This window comes from Dendrobates tinctorius, unplaced genomic scaffold (assembly GCF_039654945.1).
Source record: "Dendrobates tinctorius isolate UK_male_01 unplaced genomic scaffold, ASM3965494v1 ptg000367l, whole genome shotgun sequence".
NCBI lineage: Eukaryota > Metazoa > Chordata > Amphibia > Anura > Dendrobatidae > Dendrobates > Dendrobates tinctorius.
The window spans coordinates 4,580,001-4,599,571 of record NW_027362033.1 but is presented as its reverse complement, the minus strand read 5'-3'; the positions used below and the strand labels follow the sequence as shown (position 1 = coordinate 4,599,571).

General features: G+C 46.2%; 1 protein-coding gene across 3 annotated transcripts in view; it reads left to right on the top strand.

Moving 5' to 3' along the window:
• Positions 1–906: 906 nt before the first annotated feature.
• Positions 907–19,571, top strand: part of LOC141075711 (PC-esterase domain-containing protein 1A-like) — a 104,516-nt gene continuing 85,851 nt past the window's right edge. For all 3 annotated transcript variants that reach the window (XM_073562852.1, XM_073562851.1, XM_073562850.1), the window contains exon 1: positions 907–1,037. In XM_073562852.1, the coding sequence (XP_073418953.1) occupies positions 914–1,037 (124 nt within the window). In that variant the 5' untranslated portion in view covers positions 907–913. The remainder of the gene's footprint in view (positions 1,038–19,571) is intronic.

Below are 19,571 nucleotides of genomic sequence, written 5' to 3'. Positions count from 1 at the left end.
GGTGTATTCGGGCCTGGAGGGGTAGATTCGGGCCTGGAGGGGTGTATTCGGGCCTGGAGGGGTATATTCGGGCCTGGAGGGGTGTATTCGGGCCTGGAGGGGTGTATTCGGGCCTGGAGGGGTGTATTCGGGCCTGGAGGGGTGTATTCGGGCCTGGAGGGGTAGATTCGGGCCTGGAGGGGTGTATTCGGGCCTGGAGGGGTGTATTCGGGCCTGGAGGGGTGTATTCGGGCCTGGAGGGGTGTATTCGGGCCTGGAGGGGTGTATTCGGGCCTGGAGGGGTAGATTCGGGCCTGGAGGGGTGTATTCGGGCCTGGAGGGGTGTATTCGGGCCTGGAGGGGTGTATTCGGGCCTGGAGGGGTGTATTCGGGCCTGGAGGGGTGTATTCGGGCCTGGAGGGGTAGATTCTGGCCTGGAGGGGTGTATTCTCGCCTGTTACCCAGGGCCGGATGGCAGCCATGACCGCTCACCTCCATCTTCTTCTGTTTTTAGTTGCGGTTTTGTATTCTGCATTTATGTTAATCAGCAGAACTGACCTCAGGGGCTGCGGACGTTGGGGGGCGCCGCTCCGCCATCTTCATTCTCCTTCCTGTAGATTAATAAACTTATCAGTGAATAACTGCACCACAACTCCCAGCATTCCCACAACATAGTATAAACCATCTGAGACCCACACACCGATCTGATTGCCACACCGCAGGACATGTACACAAGGGTGATAACCACACCTCCCAGCATCCTCTGCGCTCTCCTCTCACCTGACTGTCCTCTGCCATGATGATGTGGCCTCCAGAATCCAGCAATCTACACAGGACACGCCCCTCATGACCATTCAGTTGTCAATCAAATTTTAGCTCCTCCTTCATCATCACACTGCTGGCCATTATATCACAGCCGATAAAAGATGTCGGGATGTGTGAGGGCGGAGTCACACGGGTGGGCGGAGTCACACGGGTGGGCGTGGTCGGAACTGTCGCTGCCAGTGGAGGCTGTTACTGCGCGGGGAGAGAGATCAGCGCACGAGGAGCCGAGATCGGTGAGGAGGAGACTGCGTACATGTACTGCCCGACCCGGCGTATATATACTGTGTACTGCCCGACCCGGCGTATATATGCTGTGTACTGCCCGACCCGGCGTATATATACTGTGTACTGCCCGACCCGGCGTATATATACTGTGTACTGCCCGACCCGGCGTATATATACTGTGTACTGCCCGACCCGGCGTATATATACTGTGTACTGCCCGAACCGGCGTATATATACTGTGTACTGCCCGACCCGGCGTATATATACTGTGTACTGCCCGACCCGGCGTATATATACTGTGTACTGCCCGACCCGGCGTATATATACTGTGTATTGCCCGACCCGGCGTATATATACTGTGTACTGCCCGACCCGGCGTATATATACTGTGTACTGCCCGACCCGGCGTATATATACTGTGTACTGCCCGACCCGGCGTATATATACTGTGTACTGCCCGACCCGGCGTATATATACTGTGTACTGCCCGAACCGGCGTATATATGCTGTGTACTGCCCGACCCGGCGTATATATACTGTGTACTGCCCGACCCGGCGTATATATACTGTGTACTGCCCGACCCGGCGTATATATACTGTGTACTGCCCGACCCGGCGTATATATACTGTGTATTGCCCGACCCGGCGTATATATACTGTGTACTGCCCGACCCGGCGTATATATACTGTGTACTGCCCGACCCGGCGTATATATACTGTGTACTGCCCGACCCGGCGTATATATACTGTGTACTGCCCGACCCGGCGTATATATACTGTGTACTGCCCGACCCGGCGTATATATACTGTGTACTGCCCGACCCGGCGTATATATACTGTGTACTGCCCGACCCGGCGTATATATACTGTGTACTGCCCGACCCGGCGTATATATACTGTGTACTGCCCGACCCGGCGTATATATACTGTGTACTGCCCGACCCGGCGTATATATACTGTGTACTGCCCGAACCGGCGTATATATACTGTGTACTGCCCGAACCGGCGTATATATACTGTGTACTGCCCGAACCGGCGTATATATACTGTGTACTGCCCCCTCCTGTGTATATATATATATATACTGTGTACTGCCCCTCCTGTATATATATACACTGTGTACTGCCCCCTCCTGTATATATATACTGTGTACTGCCCCCTCCTGTGTATATATACTGTGTACTGTCCCCTCCTGTGTGTATATACCGTGTACTGCCCCCTCCTGTATATATATACTGTGTACTGCCCCCTCCTGTGTGTATATACTGTCTACTGCCCCCTCCTGTGTATATATACTGTGTACTGCCCCCTCCTGTGTGTATATACTGTATACTGCCCCCTCCTGTGTATATATACTGTGTACTGCCCCTCCTGTGTATATATATATATATATATATATACTGTGTACTGCCCCTCCTGTATATATATACTGTGTACTGCCCCCTCCTGTATATATATACTGTGTACTGCCCCCTCCTGTATATATATACTGTGTACTGCCCCCTCCTGTGTATATATACTGTGTACTGCCCCCTCCTGTGTATATATACTGTGTACTGCCCCCTCCTGTGTATATATACTGTGTACTGTCCCCTCCTGTATATATATACTGTGTACTGCCCCCTCCTGTGTGTATATATACCGTGTACTGCCCCCTCCTGTATATATATACTGTGTACTGCCCCCTCCTGTATATATATACTGTGTACTGCCCCCTCCTGTGTATATATACTGTGTACTGTCCCCTCCTGTGTATATATATACTGTGTACTGCCCCCTCCTGTGTGTATATACTGTGTACTGCCCCCTCCTGTATATATATACTGTGTACTGCCCCCTCCTGTATATATATACTGTGTACTGTCCCCTCCTGTATATATATACTGTGTACTGCCCCCTCCTGTATATATATACTGTGTACTGCCCCCTCCTGTGTATATACACCGTGTACTGTCCCCTCCTGTGTATATATACTGTGTACTGCCCCCTTCTGTATATATATACCGTGTACTGCCCCCTCCTGTATATATATACTGTGTACTGCCCCCTCCTGTGTATATATACTGTGTACTGTCCCCTCCTGTGTATATATACTGTGTACTGTCCCCTCCTGTGTATATATACTGTGTACTGTCCCCTCCTGTATATATATACTGTGTACTGCCCCCTCCTGTGTATATATACTGTGTACTGCCCCCTCCTGTGTATATATACTGTGTACTGCCCCCTCCTGTGTATATATACTGTGTACTGCCCCCTCCTGTGTATATATACTGTGTACTGCCCCCTCCTGTGTATATATACTGTGTACTGCACCCTCCTGTGTATATACTGTGTACTGCCCCCTCCTGTGTGTATATATATACTGTGTACTGCCCCCTCCTGTGTATATATACTGTGTACTGTCCCCTCCTGTGTATATATACTGTGTACTGTCCCCTCCTGTGTATATATACTGTGTACTGTCCCCTCCTGTATATATATACTGTGTACTGTCCCCTCCTGTGTATATATACTGTGTACTGCACCCTCCTGTGTATATACTGTGTACTGCCCCCTCCTGTATATATATACTGTGTACTGCCCCCTCCTGTGTATATATACTGTGTACTGTCCCCTCCTGTGTATATATACTGTGTACTGTCCCCTCCTGTGTATATATACTGTGTACTGTCCCCTCCTGTATATATATATACTGTGTACTGCCCCCTCCTGTATATATATATATACTGTGTACTGCCCCCTCCTGTGTACATATACTGTGTACTGCCCCCTCCTGTGTATATATACTGTGTACTGCCCCCTCCTGTGTATATATACTGTGTACTGCCCCCTCCTGTGTATATATACTGTGTACTGCCCCCTCCTGTGTATATATACTGTGTACTGCACCCTCCTGTGTATATACTGTGTACTGCCCCCTCCTGTATATATATACTGTGTACTGCCCCCTCCTGTGTATATATACTGTGTACTGTCCCCTCCTGTATATATATATATACTGTGTACTGCCCCCTCCTGTATATATATATACTGTGTACTGCCCCCTCCTGTGTATATATACTGTGTACTGCCCCCTCCTGTGTATATATACTGTGTACTGCCCCCTCCTGTGTATATATACTGTGTACTGTCCCCTCCTGTGTATATATACCGTGTACTGTCCCCTCCTGTATATATATACTGTGTACTGCCCCCTCCTGTGTATATACTGTGTACTGTCCCCTCCTGTGTATATATACTGTGTACTGCCCCCTCCTGTGTATATATACTGTGTACTGCCCCCTCCTGTGTATATATACTGTGTACTGCCCCCTCCTGTGTATATATACCGTGTACTGCCCCCTCCTGTGTATATATACCGTGTACTGTCCCCTCCTGTGTATATATACCGTGTACTGTCCCCTCCTGTGTATATATACTGTGTACTGCCCCCTCCTGTGTATATATACCGTGTACTGCCCCCTCCTGTGTATATATACTGTGTACTGCCCCCTCCTGTGTATATATACCGTGTACTGCCCCCTCCTGTGTATATATACTGTGTACTGCCCCCTCCTGTATATATATACTGTGTACTGCCCCCTCCTGTGTATATATACCGTGTACTGCCCCCTCCTGTGTATATATACCGTGTACTGCCCCCTCCTGTGTATATATACTGTGTACTGCCCCCTCCTGTGTATATATACTGTGTACTGCCCCCTCCTGTGTATATATACTGTGTACTGCCCCCTCCTGTGTGTATATACTGTGTACTGTCCCATCCTGTATGTATATACTGTGTACTGCCCCCTCCTGTATATATATACTGTGTACTGCCCCCTCCTGTGTATATATACCGTGTACTGCCCCCTCCTGTGTATATATACTGTGTACTGCCCCCTCCTGTGTGTATATACTGTGTACTGTCCCATCCTGTATATATATACTGTGTACTGCCCCCTCCTGTATATATATACTGTGTACTGCCCCCTCCTGTATATATATACTGTGTACTGCCCCCTCCTGTATATATATACTGTGTACTGCCCCCTCCTGTATATATATACTGTGTACTGTCCCCTCCTGTATATATATACTGTGTACTGCCCCCTCCTGTGTATATATACCGTGTACTGCCCCCTCCTGTGTATATATACTGTGTACTGTCCCCTCCTGTATATATACCGTGTACTGCCCCCTCCTGTGTATATATACCGTGTACTGCCCCCTCCTGTATATATATACTGTGTACTGCCCCCTCCTGTGTATATACTGTGTACTGCCCCCTCCTGTATATATATACTGTGTACTGCCCCCTCCTGTGTATATACTGTGTACTGCCCCCTCCTGTATATATACTGTGTACTGCCCCCTCCTGTATATATATATACCGTGTACTGCCCCCTCCTGTGTATATATACTGTGTACTGTCCCCTCCTGTATATATACTGTGTACTGCCCCCTCCTGTATATATATACTGTGTACTGCCCCCTCCTGTATATATATACTGTGTACTGCCCCCTCCTGTGTATATATACCGTGTACTGCCCCCTCCTGTGTATATATACCGTGTACTGTCCCCTCCTGTATATATACTGTGTACTGCCCCCTCCTGTGTATATATACTGTGTACTGCCCCCTCCTGTGTATATATACCGTGTACTGTCCCCTCCTGTGTATATATACTGTGTACTGCCCCCTCCTGTGTATATATACTGTGTACTGCCCCCTCCTGTGTATATATACCGTGTACTGCCCCCTCCTGTGTATATATACCGTGTACTGTCCCCTCCTGTGTATATATACCGTGTACTGCCCCCTCCTGTGTATATATACTGTGTACTGCCCCCTCCTGTGTATATATACCGTGTACTGCCCCCTCCTGTATATATATACTGTGTACTGCCCCCTCCTGTATATATATACTGTGTACTGCCCCCTCCTGTGTATATATACCGTGTACTGCCCCCTCCTGTGTATATATACTGTGTACTGTCCCCTCCTGTATATATATACTGTGTACTGCCCCCTCCTGTATATATATACTGTGTACTGCCCCCTCCTGTATATATACCGTGTACTGCCCCCTCCTGTGTATATATACCGTGTACTGCCCCCTCCTGTATATATATACTGTGTACTGTCCCCTCCTGTATATATACCGTGTACTGCCCCCTCCTGTATATATATACTGTGTACTGCCCCCTCCTGTGTATATATACCGTGTACTGCCCCCTCCTGTGTATATATACTGTGTACTGTCCCCTCCTGTATATATATACTGTGTACTGCCCCCTCCTGTATATATATACTGTGTACTGCCCCCTCCTGTATATATATACTGTGTACTGCCCCCTCCTGTGTATATATACCGTGTACTGCCCCCTCCTGTGTATATATACTGTGTACTGTCCCCTCCTGTATATATACCGTGTACTGCCCCCTCCTGTGTATATATACCGTGTACTGCCCCCTCCTGTATATATATACTGTGTACTGCCCCCTCCTGTGTATATATACCGTGTACTGCCCCCTCCTGTGTATATATACCGTGTACTGCCCCCTCCTGTGTATATATACTGTGTACTGTCCCCTCCTGTATATATACTGTGTACTGCCCCCTCCTGTATATATATACTGTGTACTGCCCCCTCCTGTATATATATACCGTGTACTGCCCCCTCCTGTGTATATATACCGTGTACTGTCCCCTCCTGTATATATACCGTGTACTGCCCCCTCCTGTGTATATATACTGTGTACTGTCCCCTCCTGTATATATACCGTGTACTGCCCCCTCCTGTGTATATATACCGTGTACTGCCCCCTCCTGTGTATATATACTGTGTACTGTCCCCTCCTGTATATATACCGTGTACTGCCCCCTCCTGTATATATATACTGTGTACTGTCCCCTCCTGTGTATATATACTGTGTACTGCCCCCTCCTGTGTATATACTGTGTACTGCCCCCTCCTGTATATATACCGTGTACTGCCCCCTCCTGTATATATATACTGTGTACTGCCCCCTCCTGTATATATATACTGTGTACTGTCCCCTCCTGTGTATATATACTGTGTACTGTCCCCTCCTGTATATATATATACTGTGTACTGCCCCCTCCTGTATATATATATACTGTGTACTGTCCCCTCCTGTGTATATATACTGTGTACTGTCCCCTCCTGTGTATATATACTGTGTACTGCCCCCTCCTGTATATATATACTGTGTACTGTCCCCTCCTGTGTATATATACCGTGTACTGTCCCCTCCTGTGTATATATACCGTGTACTGCCCCCTCCTGTGTATATATACCGTGTACTGTCCCCTCCTGTATATATACCGTGTACTGCCCCCTCCTGTGTATATATACTGTGTACTGTCCCCTCCTGTGTATATATACTGTGTACTGCCCCCTCCTGTGTATATATACCGTGTACTGTCCCCTCCTGTGTATATATACCGTGTACTGCCCCCTCCTGTGTATATATACCGTGTACTGTCCCCTCCTGTATATATACCGTGTACTGCCCCCTCCTGTGTATATATACTGTGTACTGTCCCCTCCTGTGTATATATACCGTGTACTGCCCCCTCCTGTGTATATATACCGTGTACTGTCCCCTCCTGTATATATACCGTGTACTGTCCCCCTCCTGTGTATATATACCGTGTACTGCCCCCTCCTGTGTATATATACCGTGTACTGTCCCCTCCTGTATATATACCGTGTACTGCCCCCTCCTGTGTATATATACCGTGTACTGTCCCCTCCTGTGTATATATACCGTGTACTGTCCCCTCCTGTGTATATATACCGTGTACTGTCCCCTCCTGTATATATACCGTGTACTGCCCCCTCCTGTGTATATATACTGTGTACTGTCCCCTCCTGTATATATACCGTGTACTGCCCCCTCCTGTATATATATACTGTGTACTGCCCCCTCCTGTATATATATACTGTGTACTGCCCCCTCCTGTGTATATATACTGTGTACTGTCCCCTCCTGTATATATACCGTGTACTGCCCCCTCCTGTATATATATACTGTGTACTGCCCCCTCCTGTATATATATACTGTGTACTGCCCCCTCCTGTGTATATATACCGTGTACTGCCCCCTCCTGTATATATATATATACTGTGTACTGCCCCCTCCTGTATATATATACCGTGTACTGCCCCCTCCTGTATATATATACTGTGTACTGCCCCCTCCTGTGTATATATACCGTGTACTGTCCCCTCCTGTGTGTATATACTGTGTACTGCCCCCTCCTGTGTGTATATACTGTGTACTGCCCCCTCCTGTATATATATACCGTGTACTGCCCCCTCCTGTATATATATACTGTGTACTGCCCCCTCCTGTGTATATATACCGTGTACTGTCCCCTCCTGTGTGTATATACTGTGTACTGCCCCCTCCTGTGTGTATATACTGTGTACTGCCCCCTCCTGTATATATATACCGTGTACTGCCCCCTCCTGTATATATATACTGTGTACTGCCCCCTCCTGTGTATATATACCGTGTACTGTCCCCTCCTGTGTGTATATACTGTGTACTGCCCCCTCCTGTGTGTATATACTGTGTACTGCCCCCTCCTGTGTATATATACCGTGTACTGTCCCCTCCTGTGTATATATACTGTGTACTGCCCCCTCCTGTGTATATATACCGTGTACTGTCCCCTCCTGTGTGTATATACTGTGTACTGCCCCCTCCTGTGTATATATACCGTGTACTGCCCCCTCCTGTGTATATATACCGTGTACTGCCCCCTCCTGTATATATATACCGTGTACTGCCCCCTCCTGTATATATATACTGTGTACTGCCCCCTCCTGTGTATATATACCGTGTACTGTCCCCTCCTGTGTGTATATACTGTGTACTGCCCCCTCCTGTGTGTATATACTGTGTACTGCCCCCTCCTGTGTATATATACCGTGTACTGCCCCCTCCTGTATATATATACTGTGTACTGCCCCCTCCTGTGTATATATACCGTGTACTGTCCCCTCCTGTGTGTATATACTGTGTACTGCCCCCTCCTGTGTGTATATACTGTGTACTGCCCCCTCCTGTGTATATATACCGTGTACTGCCCCCTCCTGTATATATATACTGTGTACTGCCCCCTCCTGTGTATATATACCGTGTACTGCCCCCTCCTGTATATATATACTGTGTACTGCCCCCTCCTGTGTATATATACCGTGTACTGCCCCCTCCTGTGTATATATACTGTGTACTGTCCCCTCCTGTATATATACTGTGTACTGCCCCCTCCTGTGTATATATATACTGTGTACTGCCCCCTCCTGTATATATATACTGTGTACTGCCCCCTCCTGTATATATATACCGTGTACTGCCCCCTCCTGTGTATATATACCGTGTACTGCCCCCTCCTGTGTATATATACTGTGTACTGTCCCCTCCTGTATATATACCGTGTACTGCCCCCTACTGTGTATATATACTGTGTACTGTCCCCTCCTGTATATATACTGTGTACTGCCCCCTCCTGTATATATATACCGTGTACTGCCCCCTCCTGTGTATATATACTGTGTACTGCCCCCTCCTGTATATATATACTGTGTACTGCCCCCTCCTGTGTATATATACCGTGTACTGCCCCCTCCTGTGTATATATACTGTGTACTGTCCCCTCCTGTATATATACTGTGTACTGCCCCCTCCTGTATATATATACCGTGTACTGCCCCCTCCTGTGTATATATACCGTGTACTGCCCCCTCCTGTATATATATACTGTGTACTGCCCCCTCCTGTATATATATACTGTGTACTGCCCCCTCCTGTATATATATACCGTGTACTGCCCCCTCCTGTATATATATACTGTGTACTGCCCCCTCCTGTATATATATACTGTGTACTGCCCCCTCCTGTATATATATACCGTGTACTGCCCCCTCCTGTATATATATACCGTGTACTGCCCCCTCCTGTATATATATACCGTGTACTGTCCCCTCCTGTATATATACTGTGTACTGCCCCCTCCTGTATATATATACCGTGTACTGCCCCCTCCTGTATATATATACCGTGTACTGCCCCCTCCTGTGTATATATACCGTGTACTGCCCCCTCCTGTGTATATATACCGTGTACTGTCCCCTCCTGTATATATACCGTGTACTGCCCCCTCCTGTGTATATATACTGTGTACTGCCCCCTCCTGTGTATATATACTGTGTACTGCCCCCTCCTGTATATATATACTGTGTACTGCCCCCTCCTGTGTATATGTACTGTGTACTGCCCCCTCCTGTGTATATATACTGTGTACTGCCCCCTCCTGTATATATATATATATACTGTGTACTGCCCCCTCCTGTATATATATACTGTGTACTGCCCCCTCCTGTGTATATATACCGTGTACTGCCCCCTCCTGTGTATATATACTGTGTACTGTCCCCTCCTGTATATATATACCGTGTACTGCCCCCTCCTGTGTATATATACTGTGTACTGCCCCCTCCTGTATATATATACCGTGTACTGCCCCCTCCTGTGTATATATACTGTGTACTGCCCCCTCCTGTGTATATATACTGTGTACTGTCCCCTCCTGTATATATATACCGTGTACTGCCCCCTCCTGTGTATATATACTGTGTACTGCCCCCTCCTGTGTATATATACCGTGTACTGCCCCCTCCTGTGTATATATACTGTGTACTGTCCCCTCCTGTATATATATACCGTGTACTGCCCCCTCCTGTGTATATATACTGTGTACTGTCCCCTCCTGTATATATATACCGTGTACTGCCCCCTCCTGTGTATATATACCGTGTACTGCCCCCTCCTGTGTATATATACTGTGTACTGCCCCCTCCTGTATATATATACCGTGTACTGCCCCCTCCTGTATATATATACTGTGTACTGCCCCCTCCTGTATATATATATACCGTGTACTGCCCCCTCCTGTATATATATACTGTGTACTGCCCCCTCCTGTGTATATATACTGTGTACTGCCCCCTCCTGTATATATATATACTGTGTACTGCCCCCTCCTGTATATATATATATATACTGTGTACTGCCCCCTCCTGTATATATATATATATACTGTGTACTGCCCCCTCCTGTATATATATATATACTGTGTACTGCCCCCTCCTGTATATATATATATATACTGTGTACTGCCCCCTCCTGTATATATATATATATATACTGTGTACTGCCCCCTCCTGTATATATATATATATATACTGTGTACTGCCCCCTCCTGGGTATATATACTGTGTACTGTCCCCTCCTGTATATATACTGTGTACTGCCCCCTCCTGTATATATATACTGTGTACTGCCCCCTCCTGTGTATATATACTGTGTACTGCCCCCTCCTGTATATATATACTGTGTACTGCCCCCTCCTGTATATATATACTGTGTACTGCCCCCTCCTGTATATATATACTGTGTACTGCCCCCTCCTGTATATATATACTGTGTACTGTCCCCTCCTGTATATATATACCGTGTACTGCCCCCTCCTGTGTATATATACTGTGTACTGTCCCCTCCTGTATATATATACCGTGTACTGCCCCCTCCTGTGTATATATACTGTGTACTGTCCCCTCCTGTATATATATACCGTGTACTGCCCCCTCCTGTGTATATATACCGTGTACTGCCCCCTCCTGTGTATATATACCGTGTACTGCCCCCTCCTGTATATATATACTGTGTACTGCCCCCTCCTGTATATATATACTGTGTACTGCCCCCTCCTGTATATATATACTGTGTACTGCCCCCTCCTGTATATATATACTGTGTACTGCCCCCTCCTGTATATATATACTGTGTACTGCCCCCTCCTGTATATATATACTGTGTACTGTCCCCTCCTGTGTATATATACCGTGTACTGCCCCCTCCTGTGTATATATACTGTGTACTGTCCCCTCCTGTATATATATACCGTGTACTGCCCCCTCCTGTGTATATATACTGTGTACTGTCCCCTCCTGTATATATATACCGTGTACTGCCCCCTCCTGTGTATATATACCGTGTACTGCCCCCTCCTGTGTATATATACTGTGTACTGCCCCCTCCTGTATATATATACCGTGTACTGCCCCCTCCTGTATATATATACTGTGTACTGCCCCCTCCTGTATATATATATACCGTGTACTGCCCCCTCCTGTATATATATACTGTGTACTGCCCCCTCCTGTGTATATATACTGTGTACTGCCCCCTCCTGTATATATATATACTGTGTACTGCCCCCTCCTGTATATATATATATATACTGTGTACTGCCCCCTCCTGTATATATATATATATACTGTGTACTGCCCCCTCCTGTATATATATATATACTGTGTACTGCCCCCTCCTGTATATATATATATATACTGTGTACTGCCCCCTCCTGTATATATATATATATATACTGTGTACTGCCCCCTCCTGTATATATATATATATATACTGTGTACTGCCCCCTCCTGGGTATATATACTGTGTACTGTCCCCTCCTGTATATATACTGTGTACTGCCCCCTCCTGTATATATATACTGTGTACTGCCCCCTCCTGTGTATATATACTGTGTACTGCCCCCTCCTGTATATATATACTGTGTACTGCCCCCTCCTGTATATATATACTGTGTACTGCCCCCTCCTGTATATATATACTGTGTACTGCCCCCTCCTGTATATATATACTGTGTACTGCCCCCTCCTGTGTATATATACTGTGTACTGCCCCCTCCTGTATATATATACCGTGTACTGCCCCCTCCTGTATATATATACTGTGTACTGCCCCCTCCTGTATATATATACCGTGTACTGCCCCCTCCTGTATATATATATATACTGTGTACTGCCCCCTCCTGTATATATATATACTGTGTACTGTCCCCTCCTGTATATATATACCGTGTACTGCCCCCTCCTGTGTATATATACTGTGTACTGCCCCCTCCTGTGTATATATACCGTGTACTGCCCCCTCCTGTGTATATATACTGTGTACTGTCCCCTCCTGTATATATATACCGTGTACTGCCCCCTCCTGTGTATATATACTGTGTACTGCCCCCTCCTGTGTATATATACCGTGTACTGCCCCCTCCTGTGTATATATACTGTGTACTGTCCCCTCCTGTATATATATACCGTGTACTGCCCCCTCCTGTATATATATACTGTGTACTGCCCCCTCCTGTGTATATATACTGTGTACTGCCCCCTCCTGTATATATATACCGTGTACTGCCCCCTCCTGTATATATATACTGTGTACTGCCCCCTCCTGTATATATATACCGTGTACTGCCCCCTCCTGTATATATATATATACTGTGTACTGCCCCCTCCTGTATATATATATACTGTGTACTGTCCCCTCCTGTATATATATACCGTGTACTGCCCCCTCCTGTGTATATATACTGTGTACTGCCCCCTCCTGTGTATATATACCGTGTACTGCCCCCTCCTGTGTATATATACTGTGTACTGTCCCCTCCTGTATATATATACCGTGTACTGCCCCCTCCTGTGTATATATACTGTGTACTGTCCCCTCCTGTATATATATACCGTGTACTGCCCCCTCCTGTGTATATATACCGTGTACTGCCCCCTCCTGTGTATATATACTGTGTACTGCCCCCTCCTGTATATATATACCGTGTACTGCCCCCTCCTGTATATATATACTGTGTACTGCCCCCTCCTGTATATATATATACCGTGTACTGCCCCCTCCTGTATATATATACTGTGTACTGCCCCCTCCTGTGTATATATACTGTGTACTGCCCCCTCCTGTATATATATATACTGTGTACTGCCCCCTCCTGTATATATATATATATACTGTGTACTGCCCCCTCCTGTATATATATATATATACTGTGTACTGCCCCCTCCTGTATATATATATATACTGTGTACTGCCCCCTCCTGTATATATATATATATACTGTGTACTGCCCCCTCCTGTATATATATATATATATACTGTGTACTGCCCCCTCCTGTATATATATATATATATATACTGTGTACTGCCCCCTCCTGGGTATATATACTGTGTACTGTCCCCTCCTGTATATATACTGTGTACTGCCCCCTCCTGTATATATATACTGTGTACTGCCCCCTCCTGTGTATATATACTGTGTACTGCCCCCTCCTGTATATATATACTGTGTACTGCCCCCTCCTGTATATATATACTGTGTACTGCCCCCTCCTGTATATATATACTGTGTACTGCCCCCTCCTGTATATATATACTGTGTACTGCCCCCTCCTGTGTATATATACTGTGTACTGCCCCCTCCTGTATATATATACCGTGTACTGCCCCCTCCTGTATATATATACTGTGTACTGCCCCCTCCTGTATATATATACCGTGTACTGCCCCCTCCTGTATATATATATATACTGTGTACTGCCCCCTCCTGTATATATATATACTGTGTACTGCCCCCTCCTGTGTATATATACCGTGTACTGCCCCCTCCTGTGTATATATACTGTGTACTGCCCCCTCCTGTATATATATACTGTGTACTGCCCCCTCCTGTATATATATACTGTGTACTGCCCCCTCCTGTATATATATACTGTGTACTGCCCCCTCCTGTATATATATACCGTGTACTGCCCCCTCCTGTATATATATATACTGTGTACTGCCCCCTCCTGTATATATATATACTGTGTACTGCCCCCTCCTGTGTATATATACCGTGTACTGCCCCCTCCTGTGTATATATACTGTGTACTGCCCCCTCCTGTATATATATACCGTGTACTGCCCCCTCCTGTATATATATACTGTGTACTGCCCCCTCCTGTATATATATACTGTGTACTGCCCCCTCCTGTATATATATACTGTGTACTGCCCCCTCCTGTGTATATACCGTGTACTGCCCCCTCCTGTATATATATACTGTGTACTGCCCCCTCCTGTATATATATACTGTGTACTGCCCCCTCCTGTATATATATACTGTGTACTGCCCCCTCCTGTATATATATACTGTGTACTGCCCCCTCCTGTATATATATACCGTGTACTGCCCCCTCCTGTGTATATATACCGTGTACTGCCCCCTCCTGTATATATATACCGTGTACTGCCCCCTCCTGTGTATATACCGTGTACTGCCCCCTCCTGTGTATATATACCGTGTACTGCCCCCTCCTGTATATATATACTGTGTACTGCCCCCTCCTGTGTATATACCGTGTACTGCCCCCTCCTGTGTATATATACCGTGTACTGCCCCCTCCTGGGTATATATACTGTGTACTGCCCCCTCCTGGGTATATATACTGTGTACTGCCCCCTCCTGTATATATATACTGTGTACTGCCCCCTCCTGTATATATATACCGTGTACTGCCCCCTCCTGTATATATATACTGTGTACTGCCCCCTCCTGTATATATATACTGTGTACTGCCCCCTCCTGTGTATATATACCGTGTACTGCCCCCTCCTGTATGTATATATATATACTGTGTACTGCCCCCTCCTGTGTATATATACTGTGTACTGCCCCCTCCTGTATATATATACCGTGTACTGCCCCCTCCTGTATATATATACTGTGTACTGCCCCCTCCTGTATATATATACTGTGTACTGCCCCCTCCTGTGTATATATACCGTGTACTGCCCCCTCCTGTATGTATATATATATACTGTGTACTGCCCCCTCCTGTGTATATATACTGTGTACTGCCCCCTCCTGTGTATATATACCGTGTACTGCCCCCTCCTGTATATATATATATACTGTGTACTGCCCCCTCCTGTGTGTATATACTGTGTACTGCCCCCTCCTGTATATATATACTGTGTACTGCCCCCTCCTGTGTATATATACCGTGTACTGTCCCCTCCTGTATATATATATCGTGTACTGCCCCCTCCTGTATATATATATATATATATATATATATATACCGTGTACTGCCCCCTCCTGTGTATATATACTGTGTACTGCCCCCTCCTGTGTATATATACTGTGTACTGCCCCCTCCTGTATATATATACTGTGTACTGCCCCCTCCTGTGTATATATACTGTGTACTGCCCCCTCCTGTATATATATACTGTGTACTGCCCCCTCCTGTATATATATATATACCGTGTACTGCCCCCTCCTGTGTATATATACTGTGTACTGCCCCTTCCTGTATAGATATATCGTGTACTGCCCCCTCCTGTATATATATATATACTGTGTACTGCCCCCTCCTGGGTATATATACTGTGTACTGCCCCCTCCTGGGTATATATACTGTGTACTGCCCCCTCCTGTGTATATATACTGTGTACTGCCCCCTCCTGTGTATATATACTGTGTACTGCCCCCTCCTGTATATATATACTGTGTACTGCCCCCTCCTGTGTATATATACTGTGTACTGCCCCCTCCTGTATATATATACTGTGTACTGCCCCCTCCTGTATATATATATATACCGTGTACTGCCCCCTCCTGTGTATATATACTGTGTACTGCCCCTTCCTGTATAGATATATCGTGTACTGCCCCCTCCTGTATATATATATATACTGTGTACTGCCCCCTCCTGTGTATATATACTGTGTACTGCCCCCTCCTGTATATATATACTGTGTACTGCCCCCTCCTGTGTATATATACTGTGTACTGCCCCCTCCTGTATATATATACTGTGTACTGCCCCCTCCTGTATATATATATATACCGTGTACTGCCCCCTCCTGTGTATATATACTGTGTACTGCCCCTTCCTGTATAGATATATCGTGTACTGCCCCCTCCTGTATATATATATATACTGTGTACTGCCCCCTCCTGGGTATATATACTGTGTACTGCCCCTTCCTGTATAGATATATCGTGTACTGCCCCCTCCTGTATATATATATATACTGTGTACTGCCCCCTCCTGGGTATATATACTGTGTACTGTCCCCTCCTGTATATATACTGTGTACTGCCCCCTCCTGTATATATATATCGTGTACTGCCCCCTCCTGTATATATATACCGTGTACTGCCCCCTCCTGTATATATATACCGTGTACTGCCCCCTCCTGTATATATATACTGTGTACTGCCCCCTCCTGTGTATATATACTGTGTACTGCCCCCTCCTGTATATATATACCGTGTACTACCCCCTCCTGTGTATATATACTGTGTACTGCCCCCTCCTGTATATATACTGTGTACTGCCCCCTCCTGTATATATACTGTGTACTGCCCCCTCCTGTATATATACTGTGTACTGCCCCCTCCTGTGTATATATACTGTGTACTGCCCCCTCCTGTGTATATATACCGTGTACTGCCCCCTCCTGTGTATATATACCGTGTACTGCCCCCTCCTGTGTATATATACTGTGTACTGCCCCCTCCTGTATATATATACCGTGTACTGCCCCCTCCTGTGTATATATACTGTGTACTGCCCCCTCCTGTGTATATATACTGTGTACTGCCCCCTCCTGTGTATATACTGTGTACTGCCCCCTCCTGTATATATACTGTGTACTGCCCCCTCCTGTGTATATATACCGTGTACTGCCCCCTCCTGTGTATATATACCGTGTACTGCCCCCTCCTGTGTATATATACTGTGTACTGCCCCCTCCTGTATATATACTGTGTACTGCCCCCTCCTGTATATATACTGTGTACTGCCCCCTCCTGTGTATATATACCGTGTACTGCCCCCTCCTGTGTATATATACCGTGTACTGCCCCCTCCTGTGTATATATACTGTGTACTGCCCCCTCCTGTGTATATATACCGTGTACTGCCCCCTCCTGTGTATATATACCGTGTACTGCCCCCTCCTGTGTATATATACTGTGTACTGCCCCCTCCTGTATATATATACCGTGTACTGCCCCCTCCTGTATATATATACTGTGTACTGCCCCCTCCTGTATATATATACTGTGTACTGCCCCCTCCTGTATATATATACTGTGTACTGCCCCCTCCTGTATATATATACTGTGTACTGCCCCCTCCTGTATATATATACTGTGTACTGCCCCCTCCTGTGTATATATACCGTGTACTGCCCCCTCCTGTATATATATACTGTGTACTGCCCCCTCCTGTATATATATACTGTGTACTGCCCCCTCCTGTATATATACTGTGTACTGCCCCCTCCTGTGTATATATACTGTGTACTACCCCCTCCTGTGTATATATACCGTGTACTGCCCCCTCCTGTATATATATACTGTGTACTGCCCCCTGCTGTATATATATACCGTGTACTGTCCCCTCCTGTGTATATATACCGTGTACTGTCCCCTCCTGTGTATATATACCGTGTACTGTCCCCTCCTGTATATATATACCGTGTACTGCCCCCTCCTGTATATATATACCGTGTACTGCCCCCTCCTGTATATATATACTGTGTACTGCCCCCTCCTGTATATATATACCGTGTACTGTCCCCTCCTGTGTATATATACCGTGTTCTGTCCCCTCCTGTGTATATATACCGTGTACTGTCCCCTCCTGTATATATATACCGTGTACTGTCCCCTCCTGTGTATATATACTGTGTACTGCCCCCTCCTGTATATATATATACTGTGTACTGCCCGCTCCTGTGTATATACTGTGTACTGCCCCCTCCTGTATATATATACTGTGTACTGCCCCCTCCTGTATATATATACCGTGTACTGCCCCCTCCTGTGTATATATACCGTGTACTGCCCCCTCCTGTGTATATATACTGTGTACTGCCCCCTCCTGTGTATATACTGTGTACTGCCCCCTCCTGTGTATATATACTGTGTACTGCCCCCTCCTGTGTATATACTGTGTACTGCCCCCTCCTGTATATATATACTGTGTACTGCCCCCTCCTGTGTATATATACTGTGTACTGCCCCCTCCTGTGTATATACTGTGTACTGCCCCCTCCTGTATATATATACTGTGTACTGCCCCCTCCTGTATATATATACCGTGTACTGTCCCCTCCTGTGTATATATACCGTGTACTGCCCCCTCCTGTGTATATATACTGTGTACTGCCCCCTCCTGTGTATATATACTGTGTACTGCCCCCTCCTGTGTATATATACTGTGTACTGCCCCCTCCTGTATATATATACCGTGTACTGTCCCCTCCTGTGTATATATACCGTGTACTGCCCCCTCCTGTGTATATATACTGTGTACTGCCCCCTCCTGTGTATATATACTGTGTACTGCCCCCTCCTGTGTATATATACTGTGTACTGCCCCCTCCTGTGTATATACTGTGTACTGCCCCCTCCTGTATATATATATATATACTGTGTACTGTCCCCTCCTGTATATATATATACTGTGTACTGCCCCCTCCTGTGTATATACTGTGTACTGCCCCCTCCTGTATATATATACTGTGTACTGCCCCCTCCTGTATATATATACCGTGTACTGTCCCCTCCTGTGTATATATACCGTGT